Below are 27,586 nucleotides of genomic sequence, written 5' to 3'. Positions count from 1 at the left end.
CCCTGCCCTGAATATAGTAAAAGTAAACTGCACGTTTTAGAGTGGCCTTTTATTGTGGCCATCCTTAGGGCAAACCTGTGCAATAATCACACTGTCTAATCAGCATCTTGATATGCCACACCTGTGAGGTGGACGGATTACCTCGGCAAAGGAGAAGTGCTCACTAACACAGATTTAGACACATTTGTGAATAATATATGTGAGAAAAAGGCATTTTGTGTACACAGAAAACGTCTCAGTGTGTGTGTGTTTAATGCCCTTTTCAAAACCAGAAGATGGCAATGTGACAGGTGACCAATCATTAACTAGGACAGTAGGCTATTTGTAACCACGATGTGGGATTTCGGCAAACATTCGGCAAATAAACCTGTTTTTCTCTACTATACTAAACAAAATAAATGGTTCTCGCAGTTCCTCAGAGCAATCACAGATATTTTGATTCTGATACTTTCTTTGAGGTCCCCACACTGTTCACACACACATGAGATCATGAGCTGCTCTGAATATACACACAAGAGAGGAATGTGGGGTGCCATGAGTGACCTCACCATCTAACGTGAATGTTGGGCCACAGGCAAAAAAATGAATTGAATCAGAGTTTTTGGATTTGAATGGATTTGAGCCATTTTGATCAGTCAGAATGTATTTATTTTTATTGGGGCTTCTTACCTTCCTTCTTTTAGTGTGCTCATACCTGCGTCATTACTACAACCAAAGTGGCTACACGGGCAAATGTGTTTACAGTCTGACCGTACAGATTTCACCATAACTTGTAACTGCCAGCCTAGACATTCACATTTAACGATTTAATGATAAGTGTATATAGGGTTTACCTGCGGGGTTCCTTCTGCTGCTGGAACTCTTCTTTGTCTACACTCCCCGTCATGGTACTCCTCCTTACATTCTCGACAGAATACAAACTGCAACAACAACAAGCGAAGGATTTATCAAAAGGCGTGAACCCTCACTTATGAAGATTTCTCCTTATTTTTACCATTTTCCAGATTTGAGAGAAACAAGGCTAGTTTTGCCAGAGCACTATCTGACAGCAATGCATTTGTTACACAAGCATCACAGATATTTCATTAATGGGGATGGGTAGGTAGTCATTCCTATGGCTTCAGAATGTACATCTAACACTATTATTCATCAAGTGATTGAGAGTAATTTAGACTCATGGGTTATATCCCATGTTTCAAAACATAGCACAATATGTGACATCTATTATATCTATGAATCATTTTGTAGGACACACCCAAATAAGTCATAACAGGTTTATCCTCAGATCCTAAAAAAATTACACCATAGAAGGAGAAAATACATGATCAATTCATATGTTGTGTTTCATTTTATAGTTGTACTGATAGAACTGGTTCAAAATAACAATTTGCTTGTAGATTTAACATGATTACAAATGTATTACAAACACCAGCTTGCAAGAAGCATTGGTTTTCCACACAGTGGCATTTAATTGTAAGAGTTATTAGAATTAAACACATGACCATGCTGTTTTTTTTTTTAAAAAAAGTAACTTTTGGAGGAGGCTAGAAAACCTTCTCCATCACTTCCTGTACAGTGCTGTAAAAATGAAATACACAAGGGGGAGCCCCAGAATAAACCAAGAATAAACCCAAATCTTAGTGTTCCATTACAGCGACGTAGCAGTTAAAGATAGTCCAAGTGCCAAAAATCATTTAAACGCAGTAAAATAAACTGAATTGTCATGAAAGTCGTCCCCCCATTACCTGACTGTGACCTGCCATTTGGAAGCTAAAGCTAATGCTACTTGATTAATATATGATCAGTATTTTGCAGCTCAATCTCTGACTTCCCCCCTGAAAACCTCTGTGCCACTTCAGCTGTCTGAAGTCAGGGGGAAAATGAAGTGCACTGTAAGTTAGAGTTTATTTGACTTAATGTGCTGGGGTCAAACTAGCAAAACCCCCTAAATCAATCGCAGTATCCCTGATCGAGCACGAGGTGGCAGCCTTTTGCCACGTCGCAGCTGCGCTCCTGCTGTTGTAAAGCGAAGGTCTGCTACACAGGGATTAGAGCACTCCTCTTATTTTTAGCTCCGCAGCACCTTTGAAGCACAGCAGTGATCTGGCACTTCTTCAAAGGGAGAGAGAGTGAAGTAGGGAAGCTCCCATTCTCTCTCTCCATCAGCTTGTTTCATTATATATTTATGAATATATAGCATTTTTTTTCTCCTGCAAAGGTGACAGATAGAGGCTCTCGTCTCGGGGGCCTGCATCAGACGCCTCTTTGTTTTTCTGCTGCTTGTGCGGTGACAAAATCTTTGACAGTCATTTCCTTCCCACACTCTCTTGCTCACTCGCAGTATCACCCCTGCCTCCACTCTGAATAGATGAATGAAAGCACAATGCAGTTCATCATCATTATCATTGCCATCCTCATCATCGCCATCATCATCATCCTCCTCGTCCTATGCAGTCATTTCATCAGCCGCCTGTGGCTCCACAGTGAAGAGGCGCTGATCTGATCGTTTGACAGTGTGGGAAGAAAAAAAGCACTTTGTAGTTTCCTTTTTTCCTTTTGGTGCAAGAAGCAATTTTTTAAATGCTTTTACAGCTAGAACACACACACACACAGTCCATTTCCCACACATTCACTCATACACACAGTCACACTTGCACACACACTTGTGCATGCACATATACAACCACCACACACACACGGTAAACAAACACAGACACACTGAAACAGGTGAATGTACACAGACATTACATCAGACACATTCACTATCACATACATACACATATATACACACAAACACACATCCTCTCTCTCTTTATTTTTGTTTCTCTCTCATAGACACACACACACACACACACACACACACACACACACACACACACACACAGATACACAGGTACACACAAAAAACTTGTCCCAGAAATCAAAGTCATGGATCCTGATTGGATCTGTGATGTGTCTCTATTCCTGCGTTCTTTAAAAATAAAATCCCCCAGATCTGTGTGTGTGTGTGTGTGTTGCGAGGAGATTAGATAACGCCTGACTCCAGCCGCTAATGTGTGTTAAATAAGAACACCAGGGTGAAGTAGTAAAAAAGCTCTTAGAGAGAGAGTCAGCTTGTCTGATCTCATCTCACACTCTCTGCTCTGCCGTAGTCATCCTTGTCCACCCACACACGCACCTTTGACCCAGATACACACCTCAAAGGCAATAATAGAATCTTTCTGATACAACACTGACTGTCGTACTCACAGAAAAAGCTCAAACACAGACTGGAAAACAGAGAGAGTACGGAAATAGAGCTCAGTCACTCCGTTCAGTTGTAGGTTTATAGTGATGATAGCTTTAATACACCACTGTGACTCTAACAGGTTTTTTTAATGGTTTAAGTGCTAATGTTGTTGTAAGAGTTTCCCTGTTTGAAGCCGCACTAGAGTCTTTGGGGATTTGAACACCTCTGTGGTGGAAATATGTAATTACACACAACCTGCACTGTTTTAAAAAAAAACTAAATATAAAAAACAAACAAACAACAAAAAAAGTTCAAAAGCTGCCTTAAAATTACAAGTTAAACCCAATTAGAATTACTGTTTATTTCAGATGATGACTTTAGGTCAAGTTTGGCTTTGAATTCCTTTCTGCAAGTTGATTTGACTTTAAACCGCATGTTGTTTTAATTTAACTCCCTATGTTGAAAGTTTAAGTAAAAATTATGATTGTTATTTTTTATTATCATTGAATTATTGTGACAACCGGTGTGTCAAGAAGAACTATCTGGCTTCATAGCTGTCGTTAACGCTCTTTATTAAAACTCTCTGAAACCAACATCAAAGAATACAAACAAGTGACAGGCAGCATTTGGGCATGGTGTGTAAAGAGACTCAGCCGGAATCTCACCCTGAGGGTGAGGCATCGGACAAAACACAGTTCTCACTGCATGGAAGGACCTAACAAGAACAAACACCAGTAAACATCCCTTGTATTACTCCCACACTCACAGCACACAACAATGAAAATAAGTCACCAAAATAAACCCCAAAAATGAAAAAGGTGGGTCCGCAGTGCATGCTGGGAGCTCTTCCTTAGCGTTCCTTTGGAAGCCTGGTTCCGCCACATATAATAATATAAAAAAGGCACCAGTTGTTATTTTTCATTAATATGCAATTTGCTATCTCATTATTTTGAGATACTAAGTCAATATATTGAGATTGTATACTATCTCAATATATTGACTTAGCATCTCAAAATAATGAGATAGTATCTCAAAATATTGAGATAGCAAATTGCATATTAATGAAAAATAACAACTGGTGCCTTTTTTAAATTGTTTTATGTGGCGGAAACCGGCTTCCATACGTTCCAAAGTCCTGCCCACAACCATAACTCACAATTTCAAGTTAATTCCACTCCTTCAAATTTCTTCCTCATTGGAGTAATTAAAAACCTTGAGCTGAAAGGCTGAAACTCATAATATCCAGTTGAAATCACAAAACTTTAGTTAAGTTAAGGTAAATGACAAAAAAAAGTTTTGTTTTTTTTTACAGTGTGAGTGAGTTTTCTAAAGAGAACAAAAGCCAAGCAAACCTTTGTGAAGAACATGTCTCCTGAGAATGTGAGTGAATGATCTATTATTGTCGTCAGACCTTCATCAGTACAATGCTGACTTTATGTTTTAGACTGATAAAATACATACGCAGTCCATTGAGCCAAGGCTTCGTCTGAGATTGCTAAACATACAAGGCCCTTCACTGATGGAGGATACATTAAGGAAGTATTCTGAGGTGACAGTTTACCAAACAATGACACTATCTTCACTAGGATTAAAGACATGGCCATTTTATCAAAAACTGTTGAGCGCAGTTTCACAGATGCGGCGAATAACATCAGCGACCAGCAAGTGAATGACCTCGATTTCCGGATAAACAGACAAGGGTCTGTCTGAGACGTGGAAAACATTCACGTCCAAATGTAAAGTTTATGCAGGAGATGCAGAAAACGGGGCATTTCACAGATTCACACACTTGAGAGAGTGTTACAGTCATCATTTGCATTTCCATGTACATGAGAGCTCTTGGGTCAGAATTGTGAAGTAGATTCCAACATTTGTAGAGATATTGACCAGTTTCCACATTACATCTGAATATGTGGGCACTGATGATTTTGAAATGCAACTCGATTGTATCCCAGACCTCATTTCTGTGGACAATGAAGTTCTGTGAGCTTGAAACAGCCAAAGAAAATGTACTGTCCCAGTCTGTTTTCCAGAGGAATCTGCCTTTTGAAGAAGATTGCATTAGCCATGCTGTCAGACTTAGGGTCGTTGTATCTCTATGAGCAGTTCTCACAAGTTCCATCCTCGGTCCCTCACAAAACAGGCTCACTGCAGACCACTCTGAGGACTCTGATCAGATCAAAGTCACCTCGTATGTGCCCCAGATGTCAGAAAGTCAGGGACAAGGATCACACTGATTAACAGGTTTGTCACATCCATGACAAAAGTGTGTGCTTTATGATTTTGATACATTGCATGGTACACTGCGAATATCGTGTTGGATATGTTTTTTTAAATTGGCATGCTGTGCAAAATAGGTTGTTGACGCCTGCTCTGTAGCCTACTTTCTGTTTCCCACAACCTAGTAGCAGGTCCACCTGGCAGTACACTGACCACACACTGATTCTCCAGCTCTAACAGCTTATATTCAGAAAGTCTCCTCCTCCATTCACACCACCACTAAGACTCTGTACACAATCTCTCTCTCTCTCTCTCTCTCTCTCTCACTCTCTCTCACACACACATACACACACACAGAACCGAGTATATAAAACAACAGACAGACCAGATGGAGGAGATGTATCGATTTGTGTGTGTGAGAGATGTGGAGTTCATATAAACCCTTTTATTGTGTTCCCCACCAGGGTGGGGGGGGTTTGTTTATTTGTTTTTGTACATTTCCAAGACAAAAGAATCCTGACTTTGACTTTGTACAAAAACCAGAGGAAAATACAGAAAGAGTAGAACCATTTCTGATTGCAAAGGCTTATTGCTGCAGGTACTGTCAGATCTAAAGGCTGGTTTACGAAATCTGATGTCATTTCACCACAGCATGTGATATGTGATATGAATACCGACATTGGAATGATCTCTTACAAATGTAGTCTATAAAGGTTTATGTTTGCGATCATGAGGCTTATGTAGATAGTAACTGCATTAATGCTGCCCTTCAGCAAAGATTTGGAATCTTTGTGTCGTCATGTGTCATTTAATTCAATGAAAGATGCGTTAGCATCTAACTACAAATAATCCAGGGCTCCTGTTTCAAAGAAATGTTTGGAAAATTCAGTCATTCATTCATTATCTGTAACCTCTTATCCAATTCAGGGTCTTGGTGGGTCTGGAGCCTACCTGGAATCCCTGGGCTCAAGGCGGGAACACACCCTGGAGGGGGTGCCAGTCCTTCACAGGGTGACACACACTCACACCTGTGGACACTTTTGAGTAGTCAATCCACCTACCCATTTATGTTTTTGGACTGTGGGAGGAAACCGGAGCAACTGGAGGAAACCCACGCAGACACAGGGAGAACACAACAAACTCCTCACAGTCACCTGGAACGGGACTCGAACCCACAACCTCAAGGTCTCTGGAACTGTGTGACCGTGACACTACCTGCTGCGTCACCGTGCCGCCATGTTAAGAAATATCTTCATAGTTTACTACTTACTGTGGGCGGCACGGTGGCGCAGCAGGTAGTGTCGCAGTCACACAGCTCCAGGGGCCTGGAGGTTGTGGGTTCCATTCCAGCTCCGGGTGACTGTCTGTGAGGAGTTGGTGTGTTCTCCCCGTGTCCGCGTGGGTTTCCTCCGGGTGCTCCGGTTTCCTCCCACAGTCCAAAAACACACGTTGCAGGTGGATTGGCGACTCGAAAGTGTCCGTAGGTGTGAATGTGTGTGTGTCTGTGTTGCCCTGTGAAGGACTGGTGCCCCCTCCAGGGTGTATTCCCGCCTTGCGCCCAATGATTCCAGGTAGGCTCTGGACCCCCCGCGACCCTAAATTGGATAAGCGGTTACAGATAATGGATGGATGGACTACTTACTGTGCTATACATTTTATTAGTTGGTCTCCAGGTCAACAGTATTTTAAACACAACTTGGTTAGGGTGCTAAATCTATCACACAGTACTATATACACAGCCATAACATTATGAACACCTTGTTGTTTCTACACTAACTCTCCACTCTCTCAGTTCTACTGACTATACAGGAGCGCTTCACTTGGTAGTTCTACAGTTACAGGCTTTTGCTCTGCAAATGTTTAAAAAAAACAACTTTCACCCTGTTCTTCAATGTTCAGGACCCCCACAGACCAGGTATAATTTGGGTGGTGGACCAAACTCAGTGCTGGGATTAGACATATCAGTGCTGCAACAAAACAAAAAACTGTGCAGGAACAAGTAAGCTTCTGTCTCTGACTTTACATTTACAAAGTGGACTGACTGACGGAACAGCTGTGTCTGATCCACACATACCAGCACTAACACACCACCACGTCAGTGTCACTGTAGCGCTGAGAAATCATACCTGCTCTGTTGTGGTCCTGTTGGTGTCCTGACCATTAACGGGTGAAAGGGAGGAAAGAAAGTATGCAGAGCAACATATGAACTCTAGTCTGTATCAGTAGAACCATAAAGTGCTAATGTACAGTCAGTGGAGATAGGAGAATGGACAGTGAATATAGAAACAAGCAGGTGATCATAATGTTATGGCTGTTTGGTGTATGTCCTCACATTGTATTATAACACACCGGTGTGTATGTGTTTCACTGTGTGTGTGCTGAAGGCCGGAGATCATTACAGCTGGAAAAGGCCAACTCCAATAAAGCCTTTATCTGTGGCAGCCAGACCCAGCCCTGTATTCACCGAACACACCATCACCAAAACGACCGCCAAGCTCGGACACACACACACAGATTTTCACTCCTAGCCCTGCATTTCGTCTGGAGACAACAGGATGCACTCAACCCATGATCTTACATGCTTATAAGCTTCTACAGGTGTTAATTTTCCCCAGATATTGGTGTTCCAGAAACTTAACCCTTCACAATATTCAAAGCAAAATATTTTCTTTATCATAAATGCAGATGACCACCTTTCTGGTGGCTGAAATTTGCCACGAGTCTATTACAGCCTACAAATATAATATACAGAAAAGAACAAGAGCAAAGAGAAATTAGGCAAGCCTAGTTTAGCCGGAACACCATTAGCATTATAGCCATTGTCACAGAGGTGTTTCTGGTATTTCAGAAACTGGAAAGATCAAAATACATACCCTTGTCATTGGAAGATCTGGAGCTTTGGTGCTTCATATCAATGTCTTTGTTTACAATAATAACAAATAATAAACTATAAAAATAGTTGATCTTGTCAGTTGCTGACAGTGTGTGTATGATCATGGAAAGCCTGTTATTTTCTGTTCATACAAAGCTACAAAACTGATGTTGAGATGACATTAAAGCAACTCGTTTACAAGAAAGCAACAAGAAAACATTAAAGTTTTTGAACATTTCTAAAACCAAGCACCTTAAAATTTTATCAACCAAGTAATCTATACTGGCTCTGACTGATAAAACAGTGCTGTAACAAATTCACTCCTTGTTTATATTGAGTTACACCTCGCTCTGATGTTCTGGCTTTAATAATCCCGAGATTCTGTCCGTTTTCATATAAAGTTAAACAAAAAGCTGTGCAGGTGTAATTTACTCGTCAGAAAGTCAGTAGCGGTGAGATGTGTCCGTGTATTCGTGTCGTTATAGGGACAGACAAGATAACTTTGTTTGTTAAATATATAGTAGAAAACAAAAGGCTGAGTCACAGAAACATTCTCCAAATGTAAAGAAGAGACTATGATAAATATTACTTCAACAACGTTCAACACATTCGAGGCTCCAGTAAAACACTGCGGTGGACGGTGGACCTACAGTGCTGAAGCGGCGCGAATGTGTTCCAATTCAGCTTTCAACATTCTGACCCCTTGAACATTTGAACATGCATTTTCTAGGTCCCAAAAAGAGCACTTGTCCAGGGAAAAGAGGACCTCTGGTCACCGCTGAACAGTTCTAAATTTAGTTCACAAACTGGAATGGGAAATATGGCTGAACTAACAACAGATGATGAAGTGGCGCTTTTCTGAAAATCTATCCTACCCATCGAAACATCCTACCAAGGTCAACTGCACATGTGCATGTTGATTTTATGCCAGAATTCTGGTGTTTCAGCGTAACACACATAATTTCATGCCACTTGCGGTCTGTTCTCTATCCCACCTACCGTATTAATGCAGGAAGCACTACATAGATTTTCAGAACAGCGCCACCTTAGGTTCTCTCTGTGAAATACGGCTGAATTAACAGTTCCCACTCACGCATGCGCGTTTCAACATTATGTGTCAGTCAAGTCAGTCAGCATGCGCAAATGCCTCTTCTACGCCAGCCCAGCAGGCGGTCCGGTTATTATTAAAAATTAATAATAATAAGGCGTCGCACAGCTATAATAGTACTATTTTGAGAAGATCTGAAACTGTTTGATGTTATGTCTGTGATGGGTCATTATGTTTTTATATAATAATCCAGAAAGTGAAAACAGTGGTAGTGCCATTTTGTGTTGTCATATTTTCATTATCAAGCTGAAATGGATATTGTTGCTGTCCAAAAAAAAAACATGTATCTCCATTTTTGTGAATTTTTAGTTTTCTACATAGTTTTCTATATGAACACAGCAGCTGTCCTCCACGTTGTGTGAAAATGTCATGTGGAATGGACCAATAAAAATGCTCCAAAACCTACTTGGAACAAAACGTTTTGACCCTGACTTCCACTGAAAGTTAAGGTTTTTTTTCTTCTCTTATAATGTTCCTAAATTGGATATACATGTTTTTGTTTGGACAGTGACGATATATAACATATTTTAATATTGTCAGTTAGCACATGCTCTACTTTACCAATTCTATCGTTGATGGAATGAAACACCTTTGAGCATGTTAGTTAGTAATTACAGAGATTAAAATAGTATGAGAGGCTGAATAAATTTATTCCACCATTGGTCCAGCTAGCTTCCTAACGTGACAAGAATGACCTCACCTGGCCATCAGCACACTCTCTCAGCTTTTGGTCTTTATCTGCCACAAACACAAAGAGGGCAGAAATCAAATGCAGCGTGTGGAATATGGTAAAAACGCTGAGGTAAACTCTACCTTCTTCTGCCTCTCGCTGATAAAGGCTTGAGAATCAGATTGAACAGAGCTGAAGCTGAGCTTTCTGAACCCTCTCACAGGCCAGTGAGCTGCTGATTTCTTTGACTAAGACAGGAGAGGAGAGCTGAGCCCCCCAACAACAGAAGCACACACACATACACACACACACACATCACCTACGTCGCTGCAGTGGTGATGTTTGTGTTTGTAAACATGCAATCAGTCAGCACTAATGGCTGCTGAACTGCACCCTAATCTTTAATCGGCTGGCTAATTAGAAAACATCATGCAAATGGTGCGGTAATTACCCCTTAATCGCGCCGTGATTGGACGAGCAGGGTAAAATAGCAGCGGAGGGCAAGGGTGATGGGTAGGGGCACAGAAGATGGAAAGATCCCCCTAAAAAGGGAGGGGTCATCAGAGTTCAGGGGCTATAGAGTTAAACAGACACTGTTAGTGGCCAGATTGATAGCTGGGTTAAAAGCGGATGAATTAGGGGCTGAAGGCATACGTCAATATTCCGGAGAAAAGGATTCAGACTGGTGTTCAGAGCACTGGAGCACAATGTAGACGAGCTTGACTGTCACTTATCATTTGTAAGCCTGAAGCCTGCTTCAATCTATGCGTTAAAGAGGTTAGGAGTTTATTGCAGGGCACACTATACAAGATGACGGCATTAGAATCCTGGCTAAATCCTATGGATAACTGATTAAATGCGTACAAGGACATACCATATACTCTTCTTGGGCTTATGATGGAAGAAAATGACATTTTAAATGGGTCTTTCATCAATGTCATCTTTCATGTTTGACATCGTCACTGCAATGCAATAGGAGGCTCAGTCTGCATTATCACATGGTGTAACCCCTGTTGGTAACAATGTGTATTGACTTGTACTCTTACTGTCTTATTGCTGCATCATCATGAGCTGTACTCCTGCTGTTGCATCATCATCATCAGCAGTACTCCTGCTGCAGCACCATTATCTGCTGTACATTTATTGATGCATCACCATATGGTGTCCTCAAATTTGCATCATCATATGCATAACAGTATGTATATCTTATAATTAATCTTTATTTAAAGGAATACAATATAAGAATGCTCGTAAGAATGCAAGAGTTGTTCGTCTCCTGAGCACCTCCTACCTGCTGCTGAGTGTAATTAACATTTACAGTACTGTCGTGAAATCAAGCCTCACACACATATCTCCCCCTCTCACTCACTCGCTCACTCACTTAAACACAAACGGCTCTCTGTGCCTCTCTCCCTGTCTCTCTGTCACAGACAAACACACACACACCTCTCTCACTCACTCACTCACCGAGTGATGTTTACATAAGTAGTGAACGGCTCTCGGGCTTCAGCTAAAATTGAGCCAGGGGAATGTGTGTAATCGATTAAAATATTGTTGACTACATGATAAAACCCATATATCGCTCATAATACACACTGGACCATGTTATTAAAACCATAAAGTGTAACGTTGGTGGTACACTAGCGGTTATAACCACAGCAAGCGACAGAAACTATTTTTACTTATTACTAGAATCGATGTCTAACGCAAAAAAGTGAGCTAATCCGCAAACTCTGGCTCGCTCAAAAGACAAATTATTCAAAAGACAAATTAATTCTCAAAAGACAAATTATAACACTTTCGTCAAAAAAATAATCACTAACTAACACATGAAACGTTGGCAACAAATACTTACTACTCCAAGTTGTTTCCTCCTGTTTCAGCTCACTCAGGTTCCCCAATAGGTGGCCCACGGTCCAAATACGGCCGGCTAAAGTCAAACTGTTGGCCTGCTGTCAAAATCTCTGCGTTATTGACTACCCAAAATGACTGATGAGCTAACTCTCTGGAACGCAGCATATGTAAGTCCTGTTTGTACAAAAACATGGCCAGTGCTAAAAAACCGAAAAGGTGATAATGAAAATAGACAGTTCAATTCAGTCTGGACAGAAGAATTTGTTTTATTTTACCAGACCATACCAATGCTAAGCCAACTTATTTGCTATGTTCTCAAACCATAGCCGTCTGCAAAGAAGCACTTTGATGCCACAGCTATTTTAATAACAACTTCGCAGCAAAGTCAGAGAAGTGCAAACAAAAGATTGCAAGTTTGATTGTTGCCTACAATCATTCTGTAACTACCATTCACAAGACTACATCTGCACAAGAAAACACAACAACAGCATCTCTTCCTGTTTCGTGGAACTTAGCAAAAGCTAAAAAAAAACTTTCACAGATGTTGAGTTGATAAAGACGTGTGCGATTGATATGGTGGGAGAAGTTTTGAGAAAACATGGAAGTGTTGAAGAAAGTACCACTATCAGACAATAGTGCAGTGAGAAGAGTGGAGGTTTTGGCGGAGGACTGCTTGTGTGCCTTGCTCTCACATCTGAAGGAAACTGATTTCATGTCCCTTGCCATGTCTTGTCTTGTGATAGAACCGACATAGAACAGCTATCTGGGTTTGTGCGATTTTTTGATGGCAGAGCTTTTCGAGAAGAGCTGCTTTGTTTGCTCCCCCTACATGGGCACACAACGGCCAAAGCAATTTTTAATTAACTAAACCAGTTCTTTGAAACCAATGGTTTGGATATAAGCAAAGTAACATCTTTCGTTATGGACGACGCCCCATCCATGGTTGGACAACAGAAGGGTCTGGTAAGCAGGCAGCCGCTGTTAGTCCTGCTCTAACATCATTTCACTGTATCATTCACAAATCAGTGCTGTGTGCCAAACTTTGGAAAAATGAAAGCCACAATGGATTCAGTGATGAAGCTTGTAAACTACATTCGGGAGAGTTCCGGTTTGCAGCATCGCCTCTTGAGAGCAGAATGTCAGCAGCACATCATGAACTGTTGCTGCATAACGATGTGCGCTGGCTGAGCAAAAGCCAAGCATTGGAGACAGTGTGTGAATTACAAGATAAAATTTGTTCTTTTGTTGGCAACTTGAAAAATGAAAAGGCTCTGTCTTTTCTATAATTCCTGAATGACGACAAATAAATGGCACGTGCACATTTTTATGCGACATTACGTCTTGCAATTGCAAAGGAAAGAACCATAACGTTGCAGACATGTATGAAGCAGTTGAAGCTTTCCATTTAAAGCTGCCCTTGTTTGAAAGAGACCTTCAAGGGAGACAGCTTCACTTTCCTAAGCTGCAACAACACTGTGAGAAAAACAAAATGCAAGAAGACCCTGTGATGCAAGCTTTCTTGGTGAGACTGACTGAAAACTTCAAGGAAAACTTCAACCTCTCAAGTTAAATCCTCTTGTTTTTGCATCAGCCGTTCTCCATTTCTGCAGATGGCCAGTGGACTACTGAGGCCAAAAGGGTGCTTCCATCTTTAGATGAAGCATCTGTTCAGATCGAGGTCTTGGAAATGTCAAAATCAGATTTGTTCAAAGACCAACACAAAAATAATAGTGTGACTGATTTCTGGATAAACATGGCTCCACGGTTTAGCCATACAAGACGGATTCCAATGCTACTTCTTACAGTATCCCCCTCCACCTATATCTGTGTGTCATCTTTCCTTTAACTAACATTATTCAAAACCAGGAAAGGAACAGACTCTCTGGATCAGTGTCTTTGCACTGCCACAACTTCAGGTCTCTTGTGTCACTTCTCTCATTGAATGGTGAGTAAAGTAGATTATGTAGCTGCTGTTGCCATATTTAATTAATGACATGCATAATTATAACCAAAACAACTACTGTACAGTCCACCTATTTATGAAATACACTGACCCTGGCTTTTGTGCTGTTGACTAAATGTGGCCCTTGAGAAAAAGTAATTGGGGACTTGTGCTCTACTGTGTAAATTCGGTCCAGTATTAACTCTGGTACGGCTGCTCATTCTCTCTCTCTCTCATATAATATCCATATCAGGAATAACAAGCTAGATTCTTCTTGTAGCTAGGAGATTTGTGCCGTAAAGCCTCAGCCCAGTGATTTAGAAGTTGCTTAGTGCAGTAAACCACCAGAGGGCCTTGCGTAGCAGCCACAGAGGCTCTATTTTCCCTATTAGAGCTCAGTGGAACATCGCAATGTTTAGAAGCTGTCATTTTAAGGTAGAAATACTACATACTGTTCTAAAAGTCTCATTTAATCTCATTTAAGTTACTTAACTGTCATAGAGTTGTTTCTGTCTTTTTCAATACTTTGCTCTTGTAGTTTATGTAAATTCATTGGGTACATTGCAAATGATGCTCTTTCTCAGTGTACACTCCAAGTATAAATGAGAGTGGTGCATTTCATGAAAGGAAATACCAGTGCCTGCAAAGCCAAAAAATAAAAAAGCATGAAATAATACATTTAAAAAATGGAATAATGTCTGTGACAGTGGGGAAACATTGTTCTCTCTGTTTTGTTTACATTCAGAAGTTTTACGTATTTTAATATGGAATGGTATGTTTGGAAAAAAAAGACTTGTTTGTACGTGGCTGTAGTTTAATTGGTCTGTATGTTTTTATTCACTCTTTGAATTACCACAGGCACTCATGTTTAACTTGAGTTGTTTAGTTTTGTAGCACTTTCAGTAATGCAGATAGTGGTCTCCTCAATTTGGAGACATTTCCACCGTATGTGATTCAAAACAGCAAAATATAACCCAGCTATGGAATAAAAAAAGTGTTTTTGATTAAAATGTGTAATGTTTAAAGTAATAAAGACTGTTAGTTTGATTTACTGATTAATTGATTGACTGACTGATTCACTGGTTGATTGATGGACATTATGAAAAGCGAAGTTTTGGTGGATAAACACTTGCAGCAACCGGACAGTGCTCCCTAGAGGTCTGGTGTGTGTGTGTGTGTGTGTGTGTGTGTGTGTGTTAAGCTTACCCCACAGCCCAGGCCATTTCCTAGCTCACACTGAATCCTCCTGTGGTTCTCCCCAGGCAACAAACCGGCCCCACAACCAGGAGCTGGACACAGAACTCCCCCCATCTGAAGCAGACACTCTTCTGTAGCATAACGTTGATAGCGCTCATACTGAAAAAGAGAGAAGGAACTAAGACAGCATTAAAACGGGACAGATCCAGCTATTTGCTGCAGCATGTTAATCTAAAGCCATAACAGCTGAATCCTGCTTGACGGGCCTCCAACCGCTCGCTTTGTGCGTAGCTTAAATCACTGCAGAAACTTCAAAGATAAAGAAAAAGTTTTCAACAGCAGCTTTAGGGGGGAAAGGAGGATGAGAGGCCTCTCTAAAGGGAGAGAGAGAGAGAGAGAGAGAGAGAGAAAGACAGAGATGGAGTGAAGCAGTGGAGTGGTGAAAAAGAAGTGTTCTTGGAGAGGCTTATTGAGTGGCATGGGGGTACAGCAGATGAACCAATTAGGACACTGCTGGACGGGACAAGCTGACAATAAGGGTGAACCTAGATTTCCCCTGAGCCCTTTGTCAGACAGTGAAGGTCTGCATGTGGATGTGTGTGTGTGTGTGTGTGTGTGTGTGTGTGTGTGTGTACATATGATCTGAGTCTATAACCCACCTGCTCTTCACCTAGAATCCGGAAATGATGCACCTCTTTAATGAGAGAGTCAGGACATCCAGCTGAAAGAGAGAAGAGAGAGAGAGAGAGAGAGAGAGAGAGAGAGAGAGAGAGAGAGAGAGAGAGAGAGAGAGAACTTGGTTAATGTCACTTTCGCAGTTTGTTTTTATTACTACAGCTCCAGCTTGTACAAAAAAAAAAAAAAACTAATTTGAAACCTGTCTGCTTTTTTATTATTATTTTTACATTTTTTTTACATACACTCTTGTGTCTTCCTCGTCCTCAGCCCACCACAAATAAAAATGGCAACTAAAAAAAAGTTTTCTATAATGCAGTGGATCATCTGCAATAGTAACAAGAAGACAGTATACCCAAACTTTAGACACACATTCTAAACCTTAATACATCAAAGATCAAAGTCCTACACTAATGAAAGGCTCAGCACCAAAGATGCCAGTCCAGCACTCCTCACACCGCTGTGTATTCAGCAAGAGCCCCACAGGGTCATCCCCCCCACCCCCTGCCCCGAGCAGAGGGGTTTGGTTTGAGGCTCGGTGCATTTCCACAAGGAGAAGATGAGAGGTTTAATGGGACAGTGAGGCAGAAAGGTCCCTCAGACTCCACAGCCTCACAAAGAAACCGCCCCTTTAAACATACTCCTGGGGATTATGCACGGCAAATGGCTGTAGATGAATGTGTGAGTGTAAGTGTGTATGTGTGTGTGTGTGCATGCATGACCCCAGAGTGTTTGGCAGCCCACTGCTCTTCTTTAACAAGCTGCGCTGTAATGATGTGCTCCTTTGAACCAAAGACTTCTACCAGGAACAAGACAGACCAATTACCCCATAGGCGACTAATGACTACTCTAATCTACATATGATAGTGTATACGTACACACACAGAGATGCATGGCTTTTTCATATGTCTGTATTATATCTGCAAATATGCACAGCAGGAATATTGCACTGTAGGTCAGTTTACATAGAAAATGGAACACACAGCCACTCAAAGGAAATGAATGACAGAAAGAGAATAAGAGAGAAAGGGAGAGGTGGGGGAGTAGAGGAGGGAAAGAGGGGAGGGAGGCAAAGGGAGAGAGAAATGGAGTGACTGTTGGAGGTATTTTTGTGCTTTCTATGATTAAATGAATGACAGAAAAATTGAGAGAAGGTCTGTCGTGACATTTCTGGTTATGATTAATTGCCATATAAAATAATAAAAGTGAGTGGCATTTGTAGAATGTATTCAACCATTAAAGCACCTGGCCGACTGGTCAAACCCAAACTTATGTGGAACTGTTCTGTATGAATGTGTCTTATGTTTTCATTGGCCCATGATTCAATTAAAAAAAGAATAATAATAAATAAATAAAAAGCCACCTTAGTATAAACCAAAAATTTACTCACCACTGACCTCTAGAGGTTCAATATCTAATTAGAAGTTATAATTGTGTTGCTTTCATTAAACAAAAAAATAAATAAAAAATGAACTGTGAAATGTCAAATATTATTCTTTATTTATTCATACTTTTGCTTTTATATTTATATATTTTATATTATTTATTTAATATTATTTTTATTTTTAATAATATTATTTTGTTTATTTTAGGTTTGTTTCAAACTATACATATTGTTTTTATTTGTTTATATAAGCCCCAGTTTAATTCATTTATAACCCCTGCCCAGGGAGTCTGAGGCACAGATAGGAGCCTAAGTAACTTTCACAAGTATAAAACATATACTATTATATAAAACATACACTCACTTCATAATTCATACCCAGCTAACACGGTTTGACATTGCTGTGTGTTTGATGGATACTAGGGTGACCAGATCTGTGGGGTCGATGGTGAGCTCTGGGTCCTTTACTCTTTAGGTCCTTTACACCTTTATATGCCACACATGGGAAAACACGGGAATTTCTTTTTTTAATTCATCCGAGAACTTACATTTACGTTTCGGCATAGCTGCTCGAGATGAGGTTAGGTACATGAACTTTGCCTGACGTAAACAAGGACTACTGACGTGCAGACTGACCAATTAAATGGTTACAGAGAAGGTTATCGACCAATAACGGTAGCTCTACAGTCAGACCGTCCAATCAGAAGATTATAGGCTACTTCACCACGCCCTTTTCTCACTCAAGCGAACCAATCGGAGTAGGGGAGGGCGGGACTAGTTTGTGAACGAAACGCTTCTCAAAATTCTATGTAAGCTCTAGAAAAAAAAAATCCCGGACATTTTTTTAAGTCTAAAAGAGTCACCTATGGATACGCACACATTATGATAAAAAACCGAACTGATATATTATGTCTTTATGGGCTACCTAACATCATTTTACTTCATGTGAGGTGATTATAGACCTACCTGGACATGCACATTTTACATGCGGCTATTTTCAGGTGTTTTGGCAAAAGGCAACTGCCTTAACCCCAGTGAATTTGTTCTTTAGTGCCAACTAATTACAGAAAACATTAGCAGGAACTGTAAATTGCTCCCTCGGATTAAATAAAACGTGCACACGAACTGAAAATCGTTGACTCAAATTAAATTTACCCACAGCCCCTCCTGGGCTCCACATCCATCTATACTAATTCTCTTGAATTTAGTTTGTATTCCCCTTTTCTGTGATTTTGTCGTTCTCCACATTCTACACAGTATATCTTCATCAAATGTCCACTCACTTCACACTCGTGTGGCTGTGAATTTACAGAGAATAATGAAGGGGACACAGCAGCGTCGGATTGGTGCTGAAGTCTCCAGCACGCACTTGTAGCCAATGGGCTGCGGAATGCTAATGTTGCTAATCTCCCTCCAGGGTTGCTAACGCAAACGCCGCCTCACTCTTCTTATGCAAATAGCAGCAGTGCACGCTAATCTCACCGGACTCGCCTGGGGACTCCACCACTGCCAGCTAATATTGAAAAGGAGGGAGAAGGAAAAGACTCACACGCGTCTAGAAGTAATTAAAGATACTGGGGAAAGCGGGACGTGTTTCTGTGGAGGGCAGCAGTGTGGAGGTTAAGTTGGAAGGTGGACGGACATAGAGAGAGACAGAGAGATAGAGACTGATGCAGTAGGGAGAGAAAGTGATAGCAAAGAATAAACAAGGAGACAGTTAATGAGAAAGTGAGACAGGTAGAGAGACATACACAATAACAAGAGAGAAAGGAAGAGACCACATAAAGTTACCTGCCAGGAGCATTCTGCTTCACTTAAGACTACATGAGGAACGATCAGCGAAAGCAATCAACTCAATGAATTAACTCACTCAATTGCCTCTTCTAATGAAAGTTGTTAAAGCCCACTGCAAGCCTTGTCTTTATCGATTCCCTTCACTACTGCGGCTGCATGCTTATAGGACACAAAACGAGGCCTAATAAACTCTTAGAACTTCAGGCTTCAGGGACTACTTCACGGAGAGCGTGAGTGGAGTTGCAGGTAAAGAGTAAGGTAATGTGCAATGATATGTGTAATAGATCAGAACATTATCAGCTATAGCAGTCTTTTGTGGAAGAGGGAAAAGAGGCGCAGATGAGTCAAAAAAGTTGGAGAAACACAGCCAGGTTGATTCATCGTTTTTTGCTTCAACATGCCAAAGAATCTGCCATCTGCCAGGCCAAGCTAAGACTAAACGTCTGCCAAGTTGTGGCGGGAAACAACAGCACTGCGACAGAACACTCCTGATACCTGTTTAGCACCCTTCCCTTTCTACACCGAGCTTGGGAAATGTTAAATATCAACGGTTTATTTTTACAGATGGCAAGATTATTCACTTTTCAGCAGCTAGTTCTGAAGAAGGGAATTAAAAGCAGAGATAACACAGGGATTAATAACAAGCGTGCGAGACCTAGGTATGCATCAATACTGCCCTCAACAAATAAATGTTCTATAAATCTATGTGCACCATAGTGGCTTCAGATCTGAAAGAAAATTCAAAGGAGTTTCTGCCTGTCTTTCCACTATGGGAAGGCAGCTCGGCACTGTATCTGAAACAATGTGTAGTTGTCAAGAATCTATTACTGAGAAAAGGAAATGGAGGAAAAAATATGCGCTAGTCAAACAAACAATCTGCTGGTGTTGTCAGAAAAATAGACAACCACATAGCCCTTTTCCACTAAAAGAAGTCTAGTTCTCAAACAGATTCCATTCAGGATTCTTGGAACCTTGGTGCTCTCCAGTGAACTGGCTCCCATTTTCACCAGTTTTGATGGGAACCAAGGATAAGTCTTCAGTGGGGGTGTTGTGGGGGTGATCTGTCCCAGTGTCTGATGTAGGAATAAGTTAAAAACAAGTTACATGAGATGCTTCACAAATAACAACCCTCCAGGTTGGTGTCTCCAGAAGGTGCCCTTCTCTGTTTAAAGGAACTCTAGGTAGTATTTTTTTAAATACAGCTTTAAAAATCATTGTTTTTGCTATTCTGGGATTAGCACTAAAGAAACTGCACTATGTCCCATTTGGAGGTAGATAGGAAACACCCCCACCCCCCAACACACACACACACACACACACACCTTCCCTGCCCCCTGATTTGAAGACAGTAGAAATATCAAATCTTACCAAGTGTGCTTTAATACACACTTTGTGCTTTTTTAGTTAACACAGAAAAACATGTCTATTAATTAACTAATAGCTTTTTAAATTGAATTTATATTACAGAAGACATTATGCATCATACATTTCAAAATATGGTTCCCTAAATGTACTCAAACAGGCCTCTTTTTTCCATTGTAGCTACTAGGCTTATACTGAACTAAATTGCACTGGGCCTACCTCTGCTCTAAATCATTATATACTTGTTTAAACTGTGCTGCTTAACTGAGAGTCCTGAAACGTCACTTCTGTGGTTTCTGGCACTGATTTACACTATATGTCACTATAAACAGGGGTTGGACAATGAAACTGAAATATCTGTTATTTTAGTGTGGGAGGTTTCATGGCTAAATTGGAGCAGCCTGGTGGCCAGTCTTCATTAATGGCACATTGCACCAGTAAGACCATGTGCATCCAATGATTCAAACATTGTATCCTGAAGGCGGTGCCGTGTATCAGGACGACAATGCACCAATACACACAGCAAGACTGGTGAAAGATTGGTTTGATGAACATGAAAGTGAAGTTGAACATCTCCCATGGCCTGCACAGTCACCAGATCTAAATATGATTGAGCCACTTTGGGGTGTTTTGGAGGAGCGAGTCAGGAAACGTTTTCCTCCACCACATCACGTAGTGACCTGGCCACTATCCTGCAAGAAGAATAGCTTTAATTCCCTCTGACCACTGTGCAGGACTTGTATATGTCATTCCCAAGACGAATTGACGCTGTATTGGCCACAAAAGGAGGCCCTACACCATACTAATAAATTATTGTGGTCTAAAACCAGGTGTTTCAGTTTCATTGTCCAATCCCTGTATATTCAAATGGAATAAAGTAACACACAAAGATACCTTTAGGCTAAACAACTACATCTGGGGTAAGGTGACACTAAAATTGTATCATTCATTAAAAAACAAAACAAAAAACTAAATAGATGAATAAAAAATCCAGCATGATGCTAACCAACACCGACATCTGTTAGCAGACATAGATCTATGTAGTAATTGTTCTCCTCCAATCATTTTGAGTTCCAGTGGCATTATGTTAGAAGTTCGACAAGAAGCCATGATTGTCTTCTCATATCTTGTACAAAGCAAGGACTTGCCCTCACTCTCCCAGGTTGGTGGAATTTGGGTGCCTTTGGGAGAGTGTAGCAAACAGGTGGAACTGACAATAACTTCATTTTTGAAGAAAAATGGGGTCCAAAAAAAAAAAAAAAAAAGGAATACGTTTCTCTGGAAGTCTTACTAAACACACAATGAGCTATAACTCCTACAGGAACAATAACACAGCCCTTAGAAAGTGGCCACAGTATAAAGTCACACAGTTACAATGTAGTCCAACAGAAAATACTTTCCATAGACTGAGCATTAAGAAAAGATCAAAAAACACAAAGGAGGATTAAGCATACACACACACAAACTAAGAAAAGACCATAATGATAAACAGTGCTTGATTTTGCTCCTTTAGCTGCTTCTTTAGCTTAATTACTAGTCACAGCTTTGCTAGCAGGGAGCAGGCTGGATGTATAGTGCCTCCTGCTGGATGGCCCAGCTGTTTGACTAATGTTCATGAAATGGGCTCGGAAATGAAAGCAGCAGGTCTACAGCATGCCTAAATCTAATCCAGCCCATGGGGGGGCTGGGTAGAGGCTCTGTGCAGAGTTTATGGTCTTATAACATTTAGTAAGAGCTCATACTGCAAAAGAATAACAGCAATTCATAAAGGAACAACCTGCCTCTACCTCACTACAGTCATTCTTATAGCACAAATAAATATAAAGACAATGTCTCATCATCCGACCTTTGTCCAGTGATAAAACCTAATTTACACAGTATTCTCCTTTTCCCAAAGAGGTCTGTTTGCCAGGACAGGTGCTCAGAATGTTTTTCTTCAGTATTTCACTGGAGCTACACAATATGTTATCACTATATGTATACATTTTATAATAAGTGGATTCTGCTTCTTTATAGTGCGCTCATTGTGAACACAAGTGTGCAATTTGTTTGTACAATCTACAAAAGCATGAATAGAATGGGACACATGAGGTCAAAGTCATCATGCACAATGCCAAGCATCAGCTAAACTGGAAGAAAACCTCTAGCTATGGAGCTGTATAGCAACACCCATACATTTAGGACAAGAGAGAGTGGCATCTTGATTCAAAACTATCATTAAAGAGCACCTGATGGCTACATGTTGTGGTGTAAAGCATTCCCAGAAGATAGGTTGACTGGCGACTACTGACGTGCAGACTGACCAATTAAATGTTTACAGAGAAGTTATCGACCAATAACGGTAGCTCTACAGTCAGACCGTCCAATCAGAAGATTTTAGTCTACTTCACCACGCCCCCTTCTCACTCAAGAGAACCAAACAGAGTAGGGGAGGGCGGGACTAGTTTGTGAACGAAACGCTTCTCGAAGTTCTATGTAAGCTCTAGAAAAACCCGGACGTTTGTGAAATTCCGGCCGGACATTTTTCTACGTCTAAAAAAGAGTACATCTCCGGGTAAAAGAGGACGTCTGGTCACCCTACAGAAGAGCAAAAGCTGCATTTGAGGAGCTGCCAATAAAGCCAGTGTCACCATGCTAAAGCATGAGCTACAGGAGTGATGGAGTGCCCTACCATTACTTATGAATTGAGTTGAGTTTGCCTTTCACAACTAATCATTCAACACCAGTATATGACCTCGCTAAAGTATATATGTGGCTGAATGCCAACAAATCCTCACAGCAAATTTCCAACATCTGTTATAAGGCTAATACTGCAGTAAAGGTGTATGATTGCTCTAAAGGTGTCTGATTACCCTTATGATTCACAGTAGTCATAGATTTCACTAGAATGTCCAAGAGTAGGCTCTGGACGCACCGCCACCCTGAAGTGGATAAGCCGTTACAGACAATGAATGAATGAATGAATGAATGAAATTTAGGTCCAGTCGAGTCTGGAAGCATCAATCTAAAGCAATGTGAAGCAACACTTGGAGATAAATTACAAATCTTTGAACAAATTTACCCACTGAAGTCTGAGATAAAGCCTGGCAAGATAACAGAACATAGAGCTCAAAATGACAGATCTACCTGACTCCTAACATATCATTTAAACCCAGCAACACAGAAATAAATGTTCAATAAATTATGTGCTTACATCAGTGACTATAGGTCTGTCATAATACGCTATTTAGACTTCATGAGTTTTGGATCTTAGCTGGGTGGTATTTCAGCAACTGTAACACTATTAAAATTAATTGAATACCCATGATATAGTGTATCCTTCCACTGAATAATATGTAAAGTAGTCTCATTACAGTGTAATTATGTTTTTTCAGATTAATTACTCACCATTGCTAATCAGTTACATTAGCCTTTAGCTCTAGTGCAAAACTAAAGAAGTTTCAGATATCAACTTGTCTTATTAACAACATTTGGAGTAAGAGAGATATTGCATATATTTAAATTGACCTTTGCTGAAGATTCCCTTTAATACTCAAATACTGCTTTTACAAACTGAAGCTGAGTAAGGAATGAATCAGTTCCACTGGCCCTGAGTCCAGTTAGTGAGTCAGAGCAGAACAGTATCCCCTGTGCCAGTGTGCTGACCTCACAGGTCTCGGAATGGTGGCCGCGTCGAAGCTGCCTCTCTCTGCACGCGTCTGCTCTGCTGTTAGATATCCCTCATTACAGCTTAGTCATGAGCGCTGTGGTGGGTGTCAACCAGACGAGGCAGTCTCTTAATAGACCAGTAAAAGGGCAGGAATGAACAGAAGTGGCCAGTAAGCACACACTCAGACAGGGGCTTTCATTTGGGGATATGAACAGTGGCTCTGGGAAGCAGCACCATGTCATTTTGACCTTTGGTATGGTCACAGGATACTTCAACAAGTCTATAAACGGAGGCGAGGGAGCTTGACAGGACAGTTTAGTTAGATATGAAACCTGTCTCTTTATCAAAGACTAGTATTAGTGGATCTGACAGAGACACGTTTGCTTATTTAGTTTTGCACTGAAGCTATGAGGCTAATGTAAATAACAAGGATGTGTACATGTCCGAGTAATTAGCATCAGGGCTTAGCAAGAGTGGTTTCAATTAAGACGCTGAACCATCACTAGATTAGGAAGACCTACCTTATATCTACGCTCATTGTCCATTTTATCAGCTCCACTGACCACACAGGAGCACTTTGTAGTTCTACAATTACTGACTGTAGTCCATCTGTTTCTCTGCATACTTATCTTATCCCTACAGGACACTGTGGTGAAGCATTCTCAGCGCTACAGTGACATTGACGTGGTGGTTGTGTGTTAATGTATGTTGCACTGGTACAATGGGTCAGACACAACATTGTTGCTTGAGTTTTTCAACACCGTTTCCACACACTGTCTACTACGCTAGACACACCTTGTAGATGTAAAGTCATAGACAGTAGCTCATTTGTTGCTGTACACTTTGTGTTGGTCCTTCATTTTTGTCCTTTTGTCCTTTATTATTGGATACAGAATGCTGTTGGCTGGATGCATTTAGTTTGTGGATGATTCTCAGTCCAGCAGTGACATTGAGAGCTTTAAAAACTCTAGCTACTGTGTCTGATCCACTTGTACCAGCACTACACACACTGGTCCAGACCATGGAAGAGCAGGGTGAAATAAGGATAAGAAATTATGCAGAGCAGCAGGTGGACACCAGTCTGTAATTGTAGAACTACAAAGCGCTCCTGTATGGTCAGTAGAGCTGCGAGTGTAGGTGTTACTAATCCAGTGATCATTTAGCATAGTTATCAATGCTTTGTACTTTGAAGCTTGAGACTTTGCATTTGCGACTGCATAGGCCTCCAGTTGCAGGGGCTTTGCATCATATGGACATCAAAAATATCTTGGATAGTCTATTACATTTGTATAAAAGAAAAATACGGTGTGACATTCATTAAACTACTGATTAAGAAGCGACATCAAACTCTAAAGTATGTTTGATGTACAAGTCTGTTTTCTCTTTATGGTATCTGAGCAAGATCAACGTGGATTTCTAATGATTTAAAGGTCTAGAAGGCTAGCTTGTGATCTTTGTACACAGGAGTAGACACACACACACACACACTCAAATGGCTGTTTGCACTGCCATAGCACAGCCCAGTTTGTTCTTAAGCATTTTGTGCCAGAGCTATCTAGGCATTGCCACCCTGTCAGAGGCTAATAACATCGCCTCTATCATCACCCACACACAGCACCATAACCTCTGAGGCCCTGATATCAGGCCAAGGTCATGGATGTAAAGGGTTGGCTCCTGACACACTAGCTCTGATGAGCCTTTGTTGCTTTTACCTTGCACCTTCATTTGGAGAGGGCCTGAATTTTAAAGAGTCACACTGTTTCGGTTCTGCCACATTCCGTTTCCATCACATTATCGCCCCAAATCAAGGCCTGATTGCACTGTGCGCTTTTTGCCAAGACAATGTGCCCGAATTAGCATTTGAAAGCCCAATCAAAAAGTACTTAAAGAATGCGTAATTATGTAGACAATCAATACCCCCCTAGCCCTCCTCCCCAGTCTGGCTGGATCTCAGGGGAAAATCAGAAGCTGCACCCCTGACATTTCCAATAAAGAGCATGAATAAGAAATGAAAGGCAATGGCAGCCTTCTAGCCCTTGTTCTCCCCATCAAACCGTTCCCTGGCCCTGTTTAATGATTTCCTGAAAAATCAGGCAGGTATGGCAAGCTAATTCTCCGATCGGGGCGCTGGGAGCACAGGTCTATTTCATTTTTTAATATTAATAAAACAAGCAGGTCAAAGTCCTCTGAGCAGACAGTCCAAATGACCGTCCCAGACTTCCTCCCCAGCAAATGTGAAATTTAAAGAAGCAAAAAATAAAGTGTGACTGAAGCATTAAAAAGACAGCTGCGCACTCTTGATTGGACGTTAAATTACCCTTCAAATGCTTCTAAAAAGCCAGCTAACAGCTTGGCGATGTAGCAGCTGCGATAAACACGGCAGGTGTTTCCGTATTGATAAAGGCTAACCTGGTCAGATGTGTATCTGGTTACGGAAGGTCACTGCCCTTAACTGCTGTTCATTTGCGATACCAAAGGAGAGCGCCACATGAGAGCATACAGCCAAGTCGCCTCAGGCTGCTGACATTAGATCAAACAGCCCCCTTCCACACACACTTTACCCATATTAATGATGACAGTTCTAAAAAACTAACCTGGATTTAGTTTTGTTCAGCACAGTCAGACACAGAGTGCTGCAATACATAAGAAGCAGAGGCGAAGATTTCACATTTGTATCTCTCCAGAGATATCACAGTGATATTGATTCATGTGTAAAGATAGCAGATACAATGTGCACACACACACAAATCTCAATTACACATCACCCACAGCATTGTGGAAAGTCAGAGACAACATTTATTCATTTTTGTGTGTTTCAAAAAAAAGTGTTCAACACTTTTTGAAAAGTGTTCAACGTTTTAAATTCCTCTGCACAAGGGCACTGAAACTGAACAGCTGAGGCTGCATGTATTTTGATTCTAAATTAGTACTTGGTTTACTTTCATTATTTAAAAAAAATAAAGAAAAACACTTAAAAAATACTTAAAGGAACACTACATACTACTTTACCATAAAATTCATTCATTGTCTGTAACTACTTATCCAGTTCATGGTCATGGTGGGTCCGGAGCCTACCCAGAATCACTGGGCACCAGTAGGGGGCGCCAGTCATTCGCAGGGTAAAACACATTCACACCTATGGACACTTTTGAGTCGCCAATCCACCTACCAACATGTGTTTTTGGAGTGTGGGAGGAAACTGGAGAACCCAGAGGAAACCCACACAGGCACAGGGAGAACACACCAAACTCCTCACAGACAGTCACAGACAGGAATGGGGCTTGAACCCACAACTCCAGGACCCTGGAACTGTGTGACAGCGACACTACCTGCTGCTCCCTACTTTACAATTGCAGCTTCTAAATCATTGTGATAATTCACTGACCTATTATAGGAAGAATAGATTCTCTATATCACTGAGAATCAGCACTGCAGAAATTCCCCATTGATTTCAATAGTGGAAACCCTAGGAGCAAACAACCAAAATCATACCTTGTGTAAAATCTTAATTGACTATTTTTACTAATTGTTTTAAATTTAGAAGAACATCAAATGTCCAGACCTGTCACTTCAGCTGACAGATGCGCATGCTATCTAGCACAATGGACAGCAATGTGGGGAGTGGTGGCC

At 41.0% G+C, this 27,586-nt stretch overlaps 1 protein-coding gene across 1 annotated transcript in view; it reads right to left on the bottom strand.

The window, feature by feature from the left end:
- prkn (parkin RBR E3 ubiquitin protein ligase) overlaps positions 1–27,586 on the bottom strand; it is a 118,982-nt gene that overhangs the window by 2,007 nt on the left and 89,389 nt on the right. The window contains exons 8-10 of the mRNA XM_066679305.1: positions 15,752–15,813; positions 15,102–15,251; positions 834–920 (exon numbers count right to left, since the gene is read on the bottom strand). Of these exons, the coding sequence (XP_066535402.1) occupies positions 834–920; positions 15,102–15,251; positions 15,752–15,813 (299 nt within the window). The remainder of the gene's footprint in view (positions 1–833; positions 921–15,101; positions 15,252–15,751; positions 15,814–27,586) is intronic.

This window comes from Hoplias malabaricus, chromosome 8, assembly GCF_029633855.1.
Source record: "Hoplias malabaricus isolate fHopMal1 chromosome 8, fHopMal1.hap1, whole genome shotgun sequence".
NCBI lineage: Eukaryota > Metazoa > Chordata > Actinopteri > Characiformes > Erythrinidae > Hoplias > Hoplias malabaricus.
This window is presented reverse-complemented; position numbering and strand designations above follow the sequence as displayed.